General features: G+C 46.0%; 2 protein-coding genes across 3 annotated transcripts; both read left to right on the top strand.

The window, feature by feature from the left end:
- Positions 1-355: 355 nt before the first annotated feature.
- On the top strand, positions 356-12503 carry LOC123447722 (TNF receptor-associated factor homolog 1b-like). Of its 2 annotated transcripts, none has more exons than XM_045124364.1 (13): positions 356-618; positions 1519-1736; positions 2946-3060; positions 4077-4165; positions 4247-4315; positions 4411-4540; positions 4892-5050; positions 5149-5512; positions 6391-6500; positions 7409-7559; positions 8727-9073; positions 9153-9348; positions 9929-12503. In XM_045124364.1, exons 2-13 carry the CDS (start codon positions 1559-1561, stop codon positions 12338-12340), a joined length of 4320 nt encoding a protein of 1439 aa, XP_044980299.1. In that variant the 5' UTR covers positions 356-618; positions 1519-1558; the 3' UTR covers positions 12341-12503. The 2 variants fall into 2 exon arrangements, with proteins under 2 accessions (XP_044980299.1, XP_044980307.1); XM_045124372.1 differs by having other exon boundaries at positions 2949-3060.
- Positions 12504-13179: 676 nt separating this feature from the next.
- LOC123447735 (calmodulin calcium-dependent NAD kinase-like) lies at positions 13180-17714 on the top strand. Its single transcript, XM_045124385.1, has 8 exons — positions 13180-13666; positions 14376-14599; positions 14722-14783; positions 15625-15846; positions 16061-16190; positions 16450-16775; positions 16959-17100; positions 17204-17714. The coding sequence occupies exons 1-8, from the start codon at positions 13570-13572 to the stop codon at positions 17489-17491; spliced, it is 1491 nt and encodes a 496-aa protein (XP_044980320.1). The 5' UTR covers positions 13180-13569; the 3' UTR covers positions 17492-17714.
- Positions 17715-18536: the final 822 nt, after the last annotated feature.

Below are 18536 nucleotides of genomic sequence, written 5' to 3' on the forward strand. Positions count from 1 at the left end.
TGTAACACTATGCCATCTTAATAAACTCCCTTTATTCCAAAAAAAAAAAAAACATAGGCTTGCTCAACGCTCAACAAGCCATGGCTCCCGATCTGGGGGCGTGTGCAGCGGCTGCCCTCACCAGGCCGCCGACCGACCACGCACGCGGAGCAGCGCAGGTCCACAAAGCGAGCACGGAGATCACCTCCCCAACTCCGAACCGTCCCGTCGGTCACAACCAAGCCCCCTCTCCCTCTCCATCTCTCTCCCCCTTTTCGGTCGGTTTTACTTCCGTCGCACCGCATCGCAGGTGAAGTGAGCGAGGAGGAGTGGACGAAAGAAAGCGGGTCCAGACTCACAGACCGTGCCGAGGGCCATCACACGCCTCATCACCCGTCGCCCTCTCCCCCCCACCCTCGATTTTTTCCCTTTTCCCTTCCCTTCCCTTCCTCCCCTCTCCCCCGTCCCCGTCTCGTCTCTTCGCTGTTACAAATCGCAATTCCCCAATCCAAACATATTCCCCTCCCTCCCGCAGCCTCGCCTCGCCTCGCCTCGTCGCCGCCGCGCCGCAGCCCAGCCAGCTCACTCCCCGCTCCCCCGCCGCAGGACCGCTCCTGCCCCGGGCGGCGGCTGCGGCAGGTACGAAGCCTCTCGCCCCGTCCCGCTTAGATCAGGGCCCGCGCACGTCCGCCCGCCCGCCCGCCCCCCGCGGCGCGGGGCGGTGCCGCGCCTCGTAGTCGCCGGGTGGGGGGCTAGGGTTCGGCCGGTTGCGTGTCGGGCGCGCCCCCCCTCGGCTGATCCGACTGCGAGCTGCTCGTTTGCCCCCCGCGGGAGGCGCCTTCAGCTCGGGCGGTCGCGTCTCTCGAAATGGGCGTCGGGTAGATCCCCTTGTCCCGTTGAGCGGGGCAGAGCAGCGTCGGGGAATAGAGGGAGCTAGAGCGCGGAGTTCACGGATGGAAGGCTGTTTCCAGCCAAGTAGAGGTCGTCAGATTGTCGAATTCGACCAGTATTGGAAGGGCTCCCTACTCACTGGACTGCTATTGGCTTGTTTCCGCGGGTTTCGAGCCGGGCTCATAACGGTTTTGTCGGGAGTTATTGGAGTTGATACCGCCGCCGGTGGGTTCTGCGCCGGTCTGATAACGGTTTTGTCGGGAGTTAGTAGAGTTGATACCGCCCTCTGTGGGTTCTGCGCGGTTTTGTCGGGAGTTAGTAGAGTTGATACCGCCGTCTGTGGGTTCTGCGCGGTTTTGTCGGGAGTTAGTAGAGTTGATACCGCCCTCTGTGGGTTCTGCGCGGTTTTGTCGGGAGTTAGTAGAGTTGATACCGCCGTCTGTGGGTTCTGCGCGGTTTTGTCGGGAGTTAGTAGAGTTGATACCGCCGTCTGTGGGTTCTGCGCCGGTCTGATAATGGTTTTGTCGGGAGTTAGTAGACTTGATACCGCAGCGGGGTCTCGTCCGATGAGAGTATTGGTTTTGTTACCATTTTGGTGTGCTGGATTCAGCTCAGAATTGTTAATTCCATTGTCGTTTGTGCGTGCAGCCGTGGATAAGGTTGTCCGAAGTAGCTGAGGGGTTTGCTGATGGCCGGTGCCTCAGCAACCGATGATTCTTCCGCGAGCACGGCTGGGATGAGGGACGACGATCGCAGCCTGTCCGGCGAGTCCTTGTCGGAGTGGCGGTCCTGCGACCAGGGCGAGAGCGGAAGCCCTTCGACATCCCCGCCATTTTGGGACACTGATTGCGACGACGATGATCCTGGTGCGTGAATGCACTTACATATATGGTTGCATGGTTTGGTTAGCATGTTATTTTGCTGTGAAATGCTGTGGAGATTATTTTGGTATGGACTGTTGTGATTCCTTTTGAACTTGACATCATTGGCATGTTAGAATAATCCAACACCAACTGCTCAGCTGATACACTATACCTCCTACGTGCACCAAATTAACTTGTTTGGTTGTAAGGGTGGAGCTTGTGGCCCATTGATCAGTACCTATTGGTTCATTTTGCAGTGCCATGGTATCCAAGGTTGCTTCGCGCTAGTTGCTGGGACTTAACTGCCATAATAACTATGATTAGAAATGCTGGTTGACCACTCAAACGTCGGATGTGCATGATGATAGATAGTGTTTGGCATTGGCTCTCACATTTAATAAGTCTTGTTGTGTCTGATTCTCAATGCAGAAAATATAAATACAGGGAGGTTTAATTTATCTTATTATCCATCTTTAATGAAGAAGGCAGAAACCGTGCTATGGTTCAACCAGAATGTCAGTTGATTCAAGACATTTATCATTTATGATTACACTCAGACTGCATGCATATTAGAGCGTATATGCAGATTAAGCTCTTTTCCCAGTATTCCCTAGTAAATAAAATAAAACGTAACAATGCCTTTATTTGTTTGTTGAGGTTATCCATATGCACCTAATCAATTGCACTCTAAAATACCATGCAATAAATACTGAGTGAAATATTGTGTATTAATTTAATGATTTGTGATGCTCATTGTTTGTCACTCCGCACTGTCTTTAACTGGCCATTCTTAATTAGCTTCTAAAAGTTGAAACTGGGAATCACTTTCTGTCTCTTTCTACAATGAAATAATTTATTTACCTCGTCGGAGTCGGACCCTTCCCCGGACCCTGCGCAAGCAGGAGCTACGTGCACCGGGCTGCCCTCTTTTCTGCCACTTTTCAATGTCATTAGTTCTCTCATTGATGCAATCTTTCCTATTTTGAAAATTAAAATAATCTTTTAAATAGTTAAATTTGCGTGCTGATACTTGCCCAGATTAATTTTTTGTGTGTCAACATTTGCTTTCACTGTATGGATACATCTTTTTTCCTTACCATGATGCAAGTCTTATCATGCTACTGATTGGAATTTCCTAAAGGATATGTTCCTCTGAGATTTGGAAGCTGTATTTTTTTGTGTGTTTTATCTCATTTCTCTCAACTACGATAGCAGGCCCCAAACCTTCAGAATTATACGGTCGGCACACTTGGAGGATCGAGAATTTTTCCAAGGAGAAGAAGAGAGAGATGAAAAGTGAGCCATTTGAGGCTGGTGGTTATAAATGGTAAAGTGCCTTTTGACAACATTGTTCGACAACTCGACCAATGATCTTGGTAAATGAACTATTTTCAAACGTGACTTGCGAACTGAGAGGGGGGGGGGATCTGCCGTGTGTTCTACATGTTGTTGTTGAGTTATAGCTTTGACTCTGTTCGATAGCTCAGCCTGCATGGACGCCAGTGTTTCATGGTTTACCTTGTGCATTTTCTTTTTGCCTTGTGTGGTAACATATACTTCCTCCATTCCTAAATATATGTCTTTTTAGAGATTCACTACGGGACTACATACGGAGCAAAATGAATGAATCTACACTCTAATGTATGTCTATATACATCCGTATGTAGTTTCCTAGTGCAAACTCTAAAAAAACTTATATTTAGGAACGGAGGGAGTAACTCAAGAACTCGCTTCCTGCATGGCAGTAATGATGCTGCTTCGCTGTAGTTTGCCATTTGTTTGATTTTTCTCATGTTGATATTTATAGAACATAATTTGGCCGCAATTTTGTCTAGCTATGTTTTCTTTCTGTCATTCTGTGTGCCCCAGTCTTTTCTGATTATAATGCCTACCTCTGCATGTTCTGCTTATGTATTGACCCAATGACCCTTTCCCAAGGAGTGTATGTTCTGAATAAAAAACATTGTTCCTTAAGATTGAGTTTGGAGAGCGCCACATAATCCCTTTCTCCTATGTGCAATGTTTTGACATGTTTGGTTTACAGTTTGTACCAGAGTATTTATTTCACGTGGGTGGGAGTAAGGATTGGAAGTAAATGGTCCTGATATGTCTGTTTTGATTATTCTGTTACTGTTGGCACAGTGCGTCTTCGTATACGATTCCATTTCTGTCTCTTTTTGGACACTAAAATTTCCATTTTTACCATCAGAAAGGTTTTTAGCTTTGCTGAGGGCTTAATGAACAAATCTGAAAGCTTCATGACTCATTTTTCTGGTGTATATTTGTTCTTCCCTGTATGCACAGATACTGATTCCCTTGTTGTTTCCAATTGTTATTTCACAGGTATATACTTGTATACCCGCAAGGATGTGATGTCTCCAATCACTTGTCATTGTTTCTTTGTGTTGCTAATCATGACAAACTCCTACCAGGTTTGATGTTACTACCATGTTTGCTGCTATCTTGCGCTCATATTGGAAATTAGTTATCTGACTCTAGTATGAAAATTTCAGGATGGAGCCATTTTGCACAGTTCACTATAGCTGTAGGCAATATGGATCCTAAGAAAATTAAATACTCTGGTGAGCTGAACTTGGTTTGTTCTCTTCATAGGAAGCTACAGTATATCTATCTATCTTGTCACCTTGTTCAGGCGTTAATGAAGTAATTTTTGTAGATACTTTGCATAGGTTCTGGAAGAAGGAACATGACTGGGGTTGGAAAAAGTTTATGGAGCTGTCAAAGATCCAGGATGGTTTTCTCGTGGACGATGTTCTTGAAATAATTGCTCAAGTTCAAGTTATCAGGTAGTTAATTTATCTATGCTCATGATTGATAGCTAAATTGTTCATCATGGTGCCTCTAATTTATGTCTCAGAAGGGAACTGTTGGATCTATTCATTTGAGCATGTGTTCGCAAGAACATAATTTGTGAAAATGCCAATGTTTCTTCCTATAATTCATACTCGGCTATTCCCACGGTGGGCTTGTAGTGCATGTATTTTCAGTGTCTTATTCTTTTGGTCATCTTTGAGTAACTCATGCAGACCAGATGGTTATTTATATAGTAGATAGCTGCTTCTGTTTTCTCTTGATATTTAGAATCAACTGCAAACTATCCTCGTAACATTAGACTGCTCTACATTTTCATATTGAAGGGAGAAAGTGGACAGACCATTTCGTTGCCTTGATCGTCCTTATCGAAGAGAATTGCTCCGTGTCTATACAACCAATATAGAACAAATTTACCGACGTTTTATCGAGGAACGAAGAAATAAAATTACCAAGCTCATTGAGGACAAAATTAGATGGTCCAGGTGACGCCATTATATTTTCTAGTATATATCACAATAAGTCAATGTTGCCTATATGTTCCTATTATGCTTACATATTGAAATCTTTGCTGGCCTTACAGTTTTCGTGCATTCTGGTCAGCAATTGACCCAAGAACCAGGCACCGTATGTCCAGAGAGAAGACTGATACCATACTTAAAGTATTGGTGAAGCATTTCTTTGTAGAGAAAGAGGTTACTTCAACATTAGTGATGGACTCTTTGTATACGGGTCTGAAGGCACTCGAATACCAGAGCAAGGGCAAGAAAGGGAGAACAAAAATAGCAGAATTGGACGAACTACCTGCACCCATGGTCCATGTTGATACGGACATATTTGTTTTGGCTAGTGATGTTATAACTTTACTTGAGAAAGCAGCCTTGGAACCCTTGCCTTGTCAACCAGTATCTCCAAAGGATGACAAATGTTCCCAGAGCCGCATGAAGGTATAGTTGATGACTTTTGATACATTGCAACATTTTTTCCAGTTCATTAGGAGTTTTTTTTGCTACTTGCTAGTGTCTTAGGCCCTGTTTGGAACCACAATAGATTATGATAATCTGAATTATGAAGATAGATTATATAATCTGGTTTATAAAAATAATCTAGGTGGGCATGTTTGGAGGCCAGATTATATAAATTGTAATCCAGGTTTTACATTGCATAATGACATGTCTGCCCTCTATTTTTCTTCAAAAAAGAGGAGGGTGGCGGTGGCAGGAATGTAATTATATCCAACTTTACAAGGGTAATGGTTCATTAGCAATCCATAATCTGATTTTAGCTGGGGTAGACTAGATTGTGAGTTTTTAATAATCTGTCCATCTAATTTTTATAATCTACACCATAATATGTCCTGTTTGGAGACAGAATAGATTATAAAAACTGGATTATATAATCTGAGTGGTTCCAAACAGGGCCTTAGACACATGTCACATATCTATGCATACTGTTTGTTAATCTAATTTACAAAGTTTATCTACTGGATTTGCAATATGTCGTTCATGTAGCCTAGTTTCTGTACCTCCTTTTGTGATATGCACAATACCTATCTTACTGCAGCTCGTCCAATTTCTTGTGTTGTTGAAAGAAATGTTATGGGTTCTTGTTTGAACTGCCTAGTATATGTTCACTGAATGATATGTTGGTTTGGGGTGGACTTATGATCTTGTTTTAACTAGCTCGGTACAACAGTTATTGGTGATCTTGTATTTATCATACAATATTGTGATATCTATAGTGCTCAAATTTGAAACTGTATTCAATTGTAGCAGTGAAATCACTGTCACACCTAATCATTTTGTAACTATGCGCATCTTCGTAGGATGGTAGTTCTGGCGAGGTTAACAAAATCTCTATGGAGCGCGAAGAACGACGCCTAACTGAGCTTGGGCGGAAGATACTTGAAACATTTGTGCTATCTCACATATTTAGGTAACAACTGTTTTGTGTATATTGATCTTATTACCTAAGGTTAAAGCTAGTTCGTTATATTTGCCAAGATCACAAGTAATAAGTATTTGCTTGTTCCTCAAGCTTCGTGGGTTGTTTTATTTAGAGTCTTGAGCAGTTGAACATTTTAATACGGCTGGTTAACCTTGAAGTTTCAAGATTTAGCTAGGGGCGAAAAACCTGGACATAGCAACCTTTATGAAACTTAGAGCCGATTTTTAGTTTGTCTGATCAGAATGTTCAATGCTTAAATTGTATCCAATTACAAAGTACTACAAAAGGTGCTGAATTGATCAATCCTATATTGAGTATCTTATTGTACCAAAATTTATGTTTACTCATTAGCAAGTAGCAGCAAAAACTTGATGAAGCAAAACATAAGAACTGTGCTAGATTGGTGTGCAGCCAAACAATTTTCCCTTAGGTCAGTTATCTAAATGAACAATTAGGTTAGGCACATGAACGTGATATGATCAGATTTTTTCTGAAAATAAAATAAATAGGTTTTACAATATATGTTATAATAGAAATTGGTGGTCAATTGTATTTTGGGTACCATTCAGTTCTGAAACAGCGCTTACTGTGGCTGGAAGAAGTATAAGATTGTGGCACAAGTTATTCTTTTGTTGGTGAGGCTGTGCTCCACCGTCTGTATTTGATGAATGATGTTTTGGTGATTTTGTAAAGAAGCAAGGGCCATACTTTTATCTCGCTCAAAATAGACTAAACTGTTATTCTTTTGTTTATAGTTTTCAAATGAAAATTAAAGGCATTTCTTGTACATAAGTTTGAAAGAAAGTTAGGTAGATGAATCTTCAACTCTGGGTCAATTGTTCTGTAACGTGATCAACCATCTATTGCTTCTGATTCTTACATACTGCTTGTGCCAGTGGAATTGAAGTTGCATACCAAGAAGCTGTTGCTTTGAAGAGGCAAGAAGAGCTAATCCGTGAGGAGGAAGCAGCAGGACTTGAAAATGAGACGAAGGGAAAGCGTGGCGGTGGTGCAAATGAAAAGGACAAGCGTGCAAAGAAAAAGCAGGTTACTTCTTTATGTGCCTTTTTCTCGCTTATTTTATTAGGTCGACTAGTGTATCACCATTATTATTTAGGTATGCCACAGTAGGGACCAACTCTGTAGCTAACAGCTATATAGTTTCCGGAACAACTTTCCTGCTCAGGAATTATCAAACTTAATTTATTGAGTGATCATTTCGAGTTAGAATTTATAGTTCTTTTTATGCATTTGATTGGTCTTGATCATGCTAAATCATTGTTTGGACTTTGGAGTTTTAGTTATGCACTATATTTTACATTTTTCATCGGAGTCGCAATTTTTCATCTCCTTCCCTACTGATAGGAACTGCCCGGAAGTCGCTGCTGGGATGAATAAAAAAATGCATGTTGTGTTTTGTACTGAGAACTGGCTGTTAACTTGGAAGCCCTGTACTCCCTCCATTCCAAAATAATTTGAACTAGAACCACAACACTTTGGAACGGAGGGAGTAGTTTTTAACTTGCCTTTTCTCTGTGAGTTTTCAGCTACGCTGTGACAACACCTAAAGTACTTAGGTTGATGTCTTGTGATGAACTTGGCCCATAGTCCAGCTTACTATATTGATCAAAATGTGCTAAAATCCCGGATAGTTACACACACACGTCACCTTACACAGGGGCGAGATTTGAGAGAGAGAGAGAGAGGGGGGGGGGGGGGGACCGGAGAGAGCATTAAGCCAGGAAACAACATGGGGGCGCGGCACAACACCGCGTCCTCACGACAACAACTGCGCACACGGCAAAGGGGCGACAACTGTCATTGAAAGACGACCGCTTTTCGGTGCTTCCACAGTTGCCAGCAGCATAGCAGCACAAACTCCACTTCCGATTCGAAGGCCGCGGCAGAGGCCAGAGCCGCCAGGTCGCCGACCGTAACACCAAGACTTGATCTTAGTCCTATGCTGGTTACGTTTTGTGCTACATCATTCTTAAAAATTAGTTTTATACTTTTATTTCTTCAAGATGAAGTTATTATGATTTATATCTAGCTCAGGGATACTTTAGTAGTTTAGTGCATGGTTTCATTTCTAATATGTATTTTTTTAGTTTAAATACCCTTGAGTCTAGTATCTCATTCTTTGGTTGATGCTTTCTTTGCTATTGCATTGTTCTTGTTTTCTGCTGGTATGTTCTGAAACTATTTCTTTTTCAGGCTAAACAAAAGAAGAACAACCGTAAGGTTAAAGACAAGGAAAGAGAAGATAAATCTGAAGCAAGAATTCTGGAAAGACTTAACGACGAAACCACAATTGATGACAGTGATGGCTTACCATCTAAGCAGGCCGAAGAAGTGGCACTGAAGGTTGGCCTAACCTTGGAAGAGAGTGCTTCAGATGGGCCAGACCATTTGGACAGTTCTAGACCTACGAATGGAAAGAGAGTCTCCTCTATGGAGGCTAATAACTCATCAGCATTTTCGACTGATTCTACCGCTGTGAATGGTATTCACAGCAAAATAAACAATTTGCCAGACAGCAGGAATCACTTGTCACCGAATAGGTAGGTGAAGACGTTATATTTAAAGTTTTGCACTGTTCTTGTATAAGATGGCACCTGGGCTAACTGGACTTGTGTGCAGAGGAAAAAATCAGCGTAACAAGGGCATAAGCATTATCAGCTACACCGAAGAAGATGATTGCCTTCCGTCCTCCAGTGTTACTGGTAGTTCAGATCGCAATAGTTCTGGCTGTGGTACTGCTCCAAAATTGGACCGGGATACTGTTCTACTCACCTTGAAAGATAGACTTCGTGAGCTGGGGCAGCGTCTGCATGAGGTGAAGCTCTTTTGAAAACCATTTGCCTTTATATTGCCACGATGTTCAAAGTTCTGCTGTATTTTCATGCTTCTACATATGTTTGATTGTTGAAGGATCTGAATTATAAGAATTGATTTTAAACTTGATAGATATGGAATATATGTTTCCCATTGCCCTTATGTACTTCTACAATCTCTAGCATTTGATGGTTTGAAATTAATTTCGAAATGGTTAATGATGCATCTTCTATCTCAAATCAACATTGTTAAGTTAAGACTTGTTCCTAAATTCTGTGCTGTGCTTTGCTGGTTGATGATGTCGATGCACTTGTTACATGTTTTTTTGTTTGTCAAGTGGACAAGGATATCTACAGCCGGAGGTAGAAACAACTTTGAACTGCAAAAAGGTTCTGGTTTATTTTCCTATCCCATATCACCACCCCGCATGTAGGGTGAGTAGTGTCTGGTTGAGTGCATAAAATACATATGAATGTATGCACACTAGTCACTCGTAGCAGATGCACTGCTTGGGTGTCTTCCTGCTTCGTAGCTTTAACCAATTCATTTCTGTAACCTGTTTTTCTCTATGTATATTTCAGAAAAACATCGAGGGGAGAAAACTTTTCAAAGCTCATTTTGAAGCAATGGAATCTCAAACAAAGACAAACGGGTCGTCCTCATCTAGTTCTACGGAGAAGCCACCTGATGTTCTGAAGAGCCCGGACCATTCGCCTGAAGTTATGGACGATGTAAAAGCCAATGAAACAGCCTATAAGGATGTCCCTCTGGCCAATTGTGTGCCAGAAGAAGCTGTTTCAGGCACACCAGCCACCTCGAGTACTGAAGCTGTGCCTGCTAAGGCCCCTGCCAGGACAAAGGTTGACCCAGTTTCAAACAAAGATCATGGATCAAGTTTGACACCACAACCCGATAAAGATGTTCCTCTTCCTTCAAGATCAACAAAGGTCCCTCCTATTGGCTCAAAATCAACTCCAACTGATACAGATAAAGATGTTTCTCTTCCTTCAAGATCGCCACGAATCAATAGAGCTGCTCCAGTTCCCCCCAAATCGCTTCCAACTGATAAAGCTACTCCAGTTCGTCCAAAATCTCCACCAACTGATAAAGCTACTCCTGTTCCTCCAAAATCTCCGCCAACTCATAAAGCTACTCAAGTTCCTCCAAAATCTCCGCTGACTGATAAAGCTACCCCAGTTCCTCCAAAATCTCCGCTGACTGATAAAGCTACCCCAGTTCCTCCAAAATCTCCGCTGACTGATAAAGCTATTCCAGTTACTCCAAAATCTACACCGACTGATAGAGGTACTTCAGTTCGTCCAAAATCTCCAGTACCTGCTAAAGCTGCTGTGGTTCCTCTGAAGTCTCTAGCGACCGATAAAGCTAATCTGGTACCTCCAAAATCTCCATCAGCTGGTACATCTTCTCTAGTTGCCCCCATAACACCACCATCTGCTAAGGATGCTGGCACTCCTTCAAGATCACCGCAAGTAGATAAATCCATACCAGCACCCCCAAGACTACCACAAGTTGATAAAGCTGCTCCACTTCCCTCAGGATCACCACAAACTTCTTCCACCGCTTATTCTGAAGCTCGGGAAGAGGCTACTCCAATGAAGGTCACATCCACCAGAGTATCTGAGGTTGCTGTCACAACATCAAGGCCTTCAAGTGCTCCTGTATTCCCTACACCAAGAACAACTGTACCAGCTACCCCACAAGTTCAAGTTTCTACATTTCTTTCGCGCTCAGCGAGTGAAGCAGCTGGAAGATCAGGAAATGATCCTTCCCCTTCAGCCCCAGCGTATGTTCCACAGACCTACCGCAATGCCATCCTTGGTAAGCCTGGTGTGGTTACAACCTCTTCAAATCTTTCATATCAGCCAACTACTCTGGGGCAAGGTACTGCCCTTTCACAGCCGCTGTCAACATATGCATCTACTGCGTCATTAATGATGCCTCCTGCTGGGAGAAACGATCAGTTGTTGTCAGCTAGGCATGGATTTAAGTCTGGGTTGGGGAATTCAGATACACTTGATAGTTGGCAACCATGGAAAAGTGATAGTAACATCAACAATCATGTCTGGAGGGACGACTCACCTTACCAACGGACGACAAATGGTCATGCGTATCAACAAACTTGGAAAGATGATGCTTATCAACAGACCCGGGGTACTGAAACAGAAAACTTCAGCAGGTTTGGAGGATTGCAACCACCTAGACCGACTCCCGTCAGTTTTGTCATGCAGCAGCCACAGGCGCCAGTTGCTGAAGAATATCAGCACCTTGACATCATCAATGACTTACTCAACGAGGAACAGAGCAATGGCAGTACGACAGAACCTACACACCATGATTACCATGCCTATGGTCTGCCATTTTCGCTGAGAGGCAACATAGCAGATTCGGAAATGGCTTCTGTCAGCAGTCTCGGGCGGTTTAGCAGAGGCAACATAGCAGATTCAGAAATGGCTTCGGTTAGTAGTCCTGGACGGTTTAGCAGAGGCAACTTGGCAGATTTGGATATGGCTTCTGTCAGTAGTTCGAGGCGGTTTAGCAGAGGGAACTTGGCAGATTCCGAGATGTCTTCTGTCGGCAGTCCTGGGCGGTTTAGCAGAGGCAGCCTGGCAGATCCGGAGATGATGGCTTCTGCCAGCAGTCCCGGTCGGTTTAATTCCACTGACCGGTACTATGGCGATGGGTACTCGAGGGCCTACGACATGAGCCCTCTCCAGGGGGCGAGGGAGATGCAGTTCTCCTCGCTGGACACATACGCCACCAACGGTGGCCTGTCTGACATGAGCCCCTCGAAGCCTTGGCTGTACGGACATGGCGGCTCTGCCAATCCGTCGTCGATGAATCTCGGATCGTTGAGCGCAAATGGGTTCCCGCAACAACACCACCAGCTGGGGGACTACAGCAACCTGGTGAGTGGGCTGAACGGTGTCTCTGCGGCCGCGTATCGCCGCCAGGCGAACAACGGACGCTGGTAATGCGATGATATGATGCTGCAGCCTGTATACAGTCTTACAGTGGAAGAAAATAATGCTTGTTGTAACAGATGCTTGTGCCGCCATGATGGCATGTAATTCGAAAACCTTTAGCTTCAATTAAAAGGGGAGAAAAGAAAAAGGGATACAGTTTACATTCTGTAAAGTCGCTCTCGCTTGGTCGCTTTCTTTCAAGTTTAACAGTTGAGTGCCTGCCTGAGCCTGACCGACTGAGTGAACGCATTATTACACTCGCGGCGGTCTAAGCTTTTCCTCGAGATGGACCGTGGTGAGCGGAACCCATCATCGATGGAAATGTAGATGGTCAAAAGTCAGGTGGCATCAACATGTGGTCAGGCGCGCCGACGAAAGCAGCCGGCCAAGATGGAACGCCCTTTGCCGGGTCGTGCCAGTCGCCGCCTAACGTCAAATTTGCGTGCGCGCGCGCGCGCGATGCGATCACTCGGTCACTGTTCGTCAAGTCAAGGAGGCGTGCACCGTTGACGGGGGGAACGCGGGCCGAGAAGATCGGAAGGCGTAGTACGTCGCCGCGTAGCACCACCAGCAGCAGCAGCAGCACATGCGGCCGCTGCGACCGTGCCGGCCTCCTCCTCCCCCGGTCCAGACTCAGAAAGAAATGAATAAAATCTGGTGTGGGCGGTGGGCAGCAAAGTCAATACTGCCCGCCCGCGATCATTTCAGCCGGACGCTTTCCCTCGGCAGCCACCGGCCGTTGGGCCACACCGCACCTCTCACCAACCAACCCCCACCGCGCCCGCGCTCCTCCCCCCTCCCTCTACGCCCGCCGTACCCCGTACGCGCGCGGTCGCGAGGCCGCGCAAACATACCGTCCATCCACACACACACGCGCGCGCGCACAGCCACGGCGCAGCGCAGACTGCCCGTCCTCTTGCTTCCTCGCCGCGTCCGCCGGAGCGCAGATTGCCCGTCCCCGCCCACCCCACCACGCGAATCCCGGGCCGTCCGTCCCCATCGCCGCCGACCCGTAGCAGACTACCCATCCAGGATTTCCGACCCACCCTCCTCCCAACCCAGAAGCGTCGACGACCCGCTCCGCTCCGTATAAACAAACAAGCAAATCGACGCCGCCTCCTCCTCCTCATCCCCCCCCTTCATTGCCTCATCCCACCAGAGGCCCTGCGCTGTGCAGCAGCAGCAGCAGCGCATTTGTCGGCTCCGCTCGCCTTCAACCGCCGGAAGGAGAGGGCGGCATGAGGGACGACGGGCCCGCGGCGGCGCTGGTGCCGCGCCTGGCCGTCTCCAGCGCCAGCCGCGTCGAGGAGCTCGAGCGCTTCTCCCATTACGTCGGTACGTGCCCCCTTTCCCCTCCCCCGCCTTGCTCGATTTTAGCCTTGCGCTCCAGCTGCCTCCGACCCTCGCCCTGCATCACCAAATCGACGGGAGGGAGCAGCTACGGGTTCCAGCTCCGGTCCGCCGGATGATTCCAACGCTGTTCCCGTTCGGCTGTGCTGTTCGCTTCTCCATCTTTCAGTTTGCGATTCGTCTGTGCCACTAGCCAATCCAGGGATCGGTTTCCTCAGGTGAACCGCCCCGGATTCTCGGGGCTCGCTTCGCGCTGCTGCTCGTAAACGAATCGCAAACTTGCCCCGATCCCAACCCAAGAAACGGGGAATCCCAGCTGCACAAGCATCTCCCCTCCATCATTTGTTAACTGCCGGGCCTGCTCAATTCTCATGGTGGGCATTTAAGTATCCACCTACAGAAAGAACCGCGCGTTAGATAATGTTTATGTGACTCTGCCGGGACGCACATCGCTATCATTCCCCACCCATCTCCCGCAATAAACTACGTAAAACCCAAACCCAACCCCAAACCCACATCGCTATCAAAGATCCATACGCACGGCTGCATGTTCCGTCCTTCTGGCTCTAGCTGCGCTGCGCTGCGCATCATAAGACAATAATGCCTGCCGTTTTGGACCTACGTACCCTGCTTCCCCTGCACCTTCCCTCCCACCCAGCGCTCACGACCAGTTCCGCTGCCCCTTTTTCTTCAGCTAGGCAAATCGGGTTCGACCACGCCAGCGAGTGCCCCCACCTCTGCACGCTGGCCTACGACTACCTGCGCAAGAACAAGGGCTACGAGGAGAACATATTCGCCTTCTTCCAGCACACCCCGGACCCCGAGTCCCTCGTTGTCAAGTTCATCGAGGAGCTCGACAAGTGCATACTCGGCTACTTCTCCTTCCACTGGAAGTGCTCCACCTACATGATCACCCAGGTAAAAAAGGGAGCCAAGGGACCTCTGAAATCCACCTTCTTTGCTGGCTTCCTTGGCAAATAATATAACTAGTCTTCCACTGATATGTTGTATATTGATTTGATACAGTGTGATCTCCACAGGTTCTGACGGTGGAAGGCGCGCCTAAAAGAAAGCTCAGGAACATGGTGCTGGAGGCCACTAGGTAATCATCCATCCCCTTGAAGCCGCGTGCCTCATAGAACCTGTCAACGCATTTGCTTTGGTTTTCCCATTATCTCAGTTGGCTTTAGCTTGCATACATCATCTTGGTACATGCATTTGGTATGTCGCCCGTGTGTATGGCTTGAGAATCTCTTGTTTATCGGTGTGCCGGATTTCGTTCTTGAATTATTTACACAGTCGACTCTCTACTTTCACCTGACCAAGTGATAGGTTAGTCAACCTGCCACTAGATCAACTTCAGAGCTCAACATGGCCACTGTAGCAGAAACTGCATCTTTTGAGGTCAGAAGTGATATGAGGTTGAGATGGTACCCATGTGCCAAGGTTTTTAATTACTCCCAGAACCACATGTTGGTTTGTCATGAGACTTTCCTGGAAATGAACCTTTAAATGAGTGCATTCCTAAATTATTTGACTCTTATTTTTATTCTTGAAAGCAATTAATTCACTGACAGCAGGATACAATAATTCCACTCTGTATCTTTCCATTTCTAAAGCAAAGTATGTCCTGCATAGGAGAACTGTAGTTGAATTAATCCATTAAAAATGGGGAAAATATACAAAAACAAAACGACAAGAACTGTATGCTTAACACACCTCTTTACGGTGCATCATCCAATCTCCCTAACTTCTTACACATAGAAGTTTTGGTTGAGCATATGCTTACAACTTGGATCCGAGATGGTATTTTCTTCTAAAAAAGAATACATAAACTCTATAATCTGGTTCAATCATGCATATGAGATATAGTTACAGGTAATGATCTCTGTTTCTCTGACACCAAAACTGAAGTCTAGTATCTGATTCTCCTCTAAACGCAGGAGTCAGAGATTCGAGAGGGTCACAAGAAACTTAAAGGTAACCAGGCTATTCTCCACACTGGTGGAAGAGCTGAAGGCCATAGGACTATCTCCCCCTGATCAGGCACAATGCAGTGATGTGATGGTCCCAGTAGCACATTGCGATCGCAGCCCGGTCCTACTCCTGATGGGTGGTGGGATGGGAGCTGGCAAGAGCACTGTACTTAAAGATATACTCAAGGAGTAAGTTGATCAATTTTGTACTTGTTGTTCATCGTAATCTGTTCTTGGAATCTGCACACTTTGCTAAAAAAAGGCAGAATAAATGAATGAGAAATGCCGAGCTGTTCAAACTGATTTGAGAAGACTGAAACATTACCGAGCCTCTCCTCAAAGCAAGTAGAGCAGCTAAATAGAAGACTTTCTGGTTATAAGCTTATGACTCTATTATTTGCAGACCATTTTGGTCTGGAGCCGCAGCAAATGCAGTGGTGGTGGAGGCAGATGCATTCAAGGAAACCGATGTTATATATCGAGCTATCAGCTCAAGAGGCCACCACAACGACATGTTGCAGACGGCAGAGCTGGTATGTGTTACTACCATTGCTATATTATGCATATTCCTGTGTGAGCTGGACGGTCTATACCGATTAATTGACTGACCAAAACGAACAAGATTGCATATTCTACTGGTCCAGACTTCAAATAATCATAATCGCTGTCAGCAGCTTTGTTTGACAGAGTTGCAACATTCAGATATGCTGAAACAAGAAATTTATAGAAACAGAAGTACTAGCTGATGAATCATATACATTTCTTATATGGTGATTCACAACCTCAATACAGGTACACCAGTCATCGATGGACGCTGCGTCGTCGCTCCTGGTGACCGCCCTGAACGAAGGGAGGGACGTGATCATGGATGGCACGCTATCGTGGGAGCCATTCTTCCAGCAAACGGTAGCCATGGCAAGGGCCGTGCACCGGCAGCGGTACCGCATGGGCGTCGGATACAAGGTTACCGAAGACGGGTCAATCACTGAGGATTACTGGGAGCCGGTTGAGGCCTGCAGTATCGACGAAGAGACCGAGATGAGATCGAGGAAGCCTTACCGCATCGAGCTCGTCGGTGTTGTCTGTGATGCATACCTCGCAGTTGTTAGGGGAATCAGGTGAATGTCCTAATTTTAGTCCATGCCAGAATTTTTAAATTCTGCTCATTCTAGTATCTCGCGCCATTGTCATTGACTGAACTCCTTGGCTTCAAGTACTGAACGTCTCACCCAACAAAAGAAAGGTCTTAACTCTTAAGCTGGAAGATTTCTGCACCATATCTAAAAGTTTTGCATCGGCAGGAGAGCGGTGATCACGGGGAGAGCGGTGAGGGTGAAGTCCCAGCTGCAGTCGCACAAGCGATTCGCCACGGCGTTCCGTGGATACTGCGGCGTCGTCGACAACGCGAGGCTCTACAGCACCAACTCCATGGGCGCTCCAAAGGTGAGCTTCAATCAATGGTCCACTCCTCGTCTTCCTCGAGCAGCAGTAATGCTTTATCATGTTGCTTATGAGGGTACGAACCTACTACCACATGGCATCGCAGTTGATAGGGTGGAAGGACGGCGAGAGCAACCTGCTGGTGGACCCGAAGGAGATCGGCTGCCTGGAGAGGGTGAGCGGCCTGAACGACGAGGCCAACTGCGTGGACGAGCTCTACCCGGAGGGGGAGCCGTCGCCGTCGGCGTGGCAGGACCTCGTCGCGTCGCCGTCGAGGGCGTCCGTGCAGCGCGAGCTCAGGGCCGCCGTCCAGACGAGCGAGGCGCGCTTCCGGGCGGCGTCGCTGGCCGACGGTGCCCTCCGCGGCGGCGACGCACCGGTACAAACTTTTTGAGCCCGGGGCGTGCGTTTCATCCGTACGTGCCTGTCCGGGTGCAATTTTTCTCTTGGTCCTTTTCTTCTTCCTCTCGACACTGTAAGGCTGGGCTTGGATGATTGGGTTGAATGTGGCTGGTTAACTGGTGCTGAATGGTGGCTCGGGGAAAAGGCCGTGCTTTCTACGATCGACCATTGTGTCGAATTGGAAAGAAGATAGAGAGGCTCGTGTCCTTTTACCACATGAGCGTCGCTAGGGTTTGTGTGACTGACCATCTTCGATCAGGGTCAGGGCTCTGGATAACATCGCGTTACATATTGGATTCGTCAACGTGCCTTGAAAATATCGCTGCTCCAGATGCATGTACAAAATGAATGAATTTACACTTTAAATTATATCTATATACATCCGTATTTAATCTATATTAAAATTTTAAAAAAACACAAATATTTGGAGACGGATGGAGTAATTTAAAATACCGGACTGACGATACCGCCGGATTGTGGTTTTGTCAACTGCCTTGAAAATAATGCTGCTCTGGATGCATGTATCTACACTTTAATACGATTTAGAAAATCGGACCGGTGATACCGCCAGTTCAATTTTTTATTCATAGGTTCATTTGCTGTTTTTTAAGCCATCAAAATATGTAAAAATAGGTAAAATAATTTAAGTTTATATTCTTTGACAGTTAAGTTGGATGGTTAAGTTGGTTGTTGGGCCTAATTGCTGGCGTTGGCCTGTTTGATAGCGCCAAAGGATCGGTCCCCAACAGACGCATTTATTTGGAAGTCATTAGTTAGTGAGTGCTCATTCAGAACCTTCCAACAAACACTCCCGCGCTCTGTCATTTGACGTGTTCTCAACTGCCGTCACACGTCGTGTTCTAAGCGTTTTCGTCCGTTTTTATTTTTATTTTTTCACATGCTTTTTCTGCTTTTTAGATTGTTTATTTTATTTTTTTTTGATGTTTTAGTTTTTCATCTGTCTTTCTTAGCTTTTTGACAAAAAAATTCCACTCCCCCTGAAAAAATGTGTTATTTGCTTTTTTTCACAAGAGGCA

Source organism: Hordeum vulgare, chromosome 1H (genome assembly GCF_904849725.1).
Source record: "Hordeum vulgare subsp. vulgare chromosome 1H, MorexV3_pseudomolecules_assembly, whole genome shotgun sequence".
NCBI classification, from domain to species: domain Eukaryota; kingdom Viridiplantae; phylum Streptophyta; class Magnoliopsida; order Poales; family Poaceae; genus Hordeum; species Hordeum vulgare.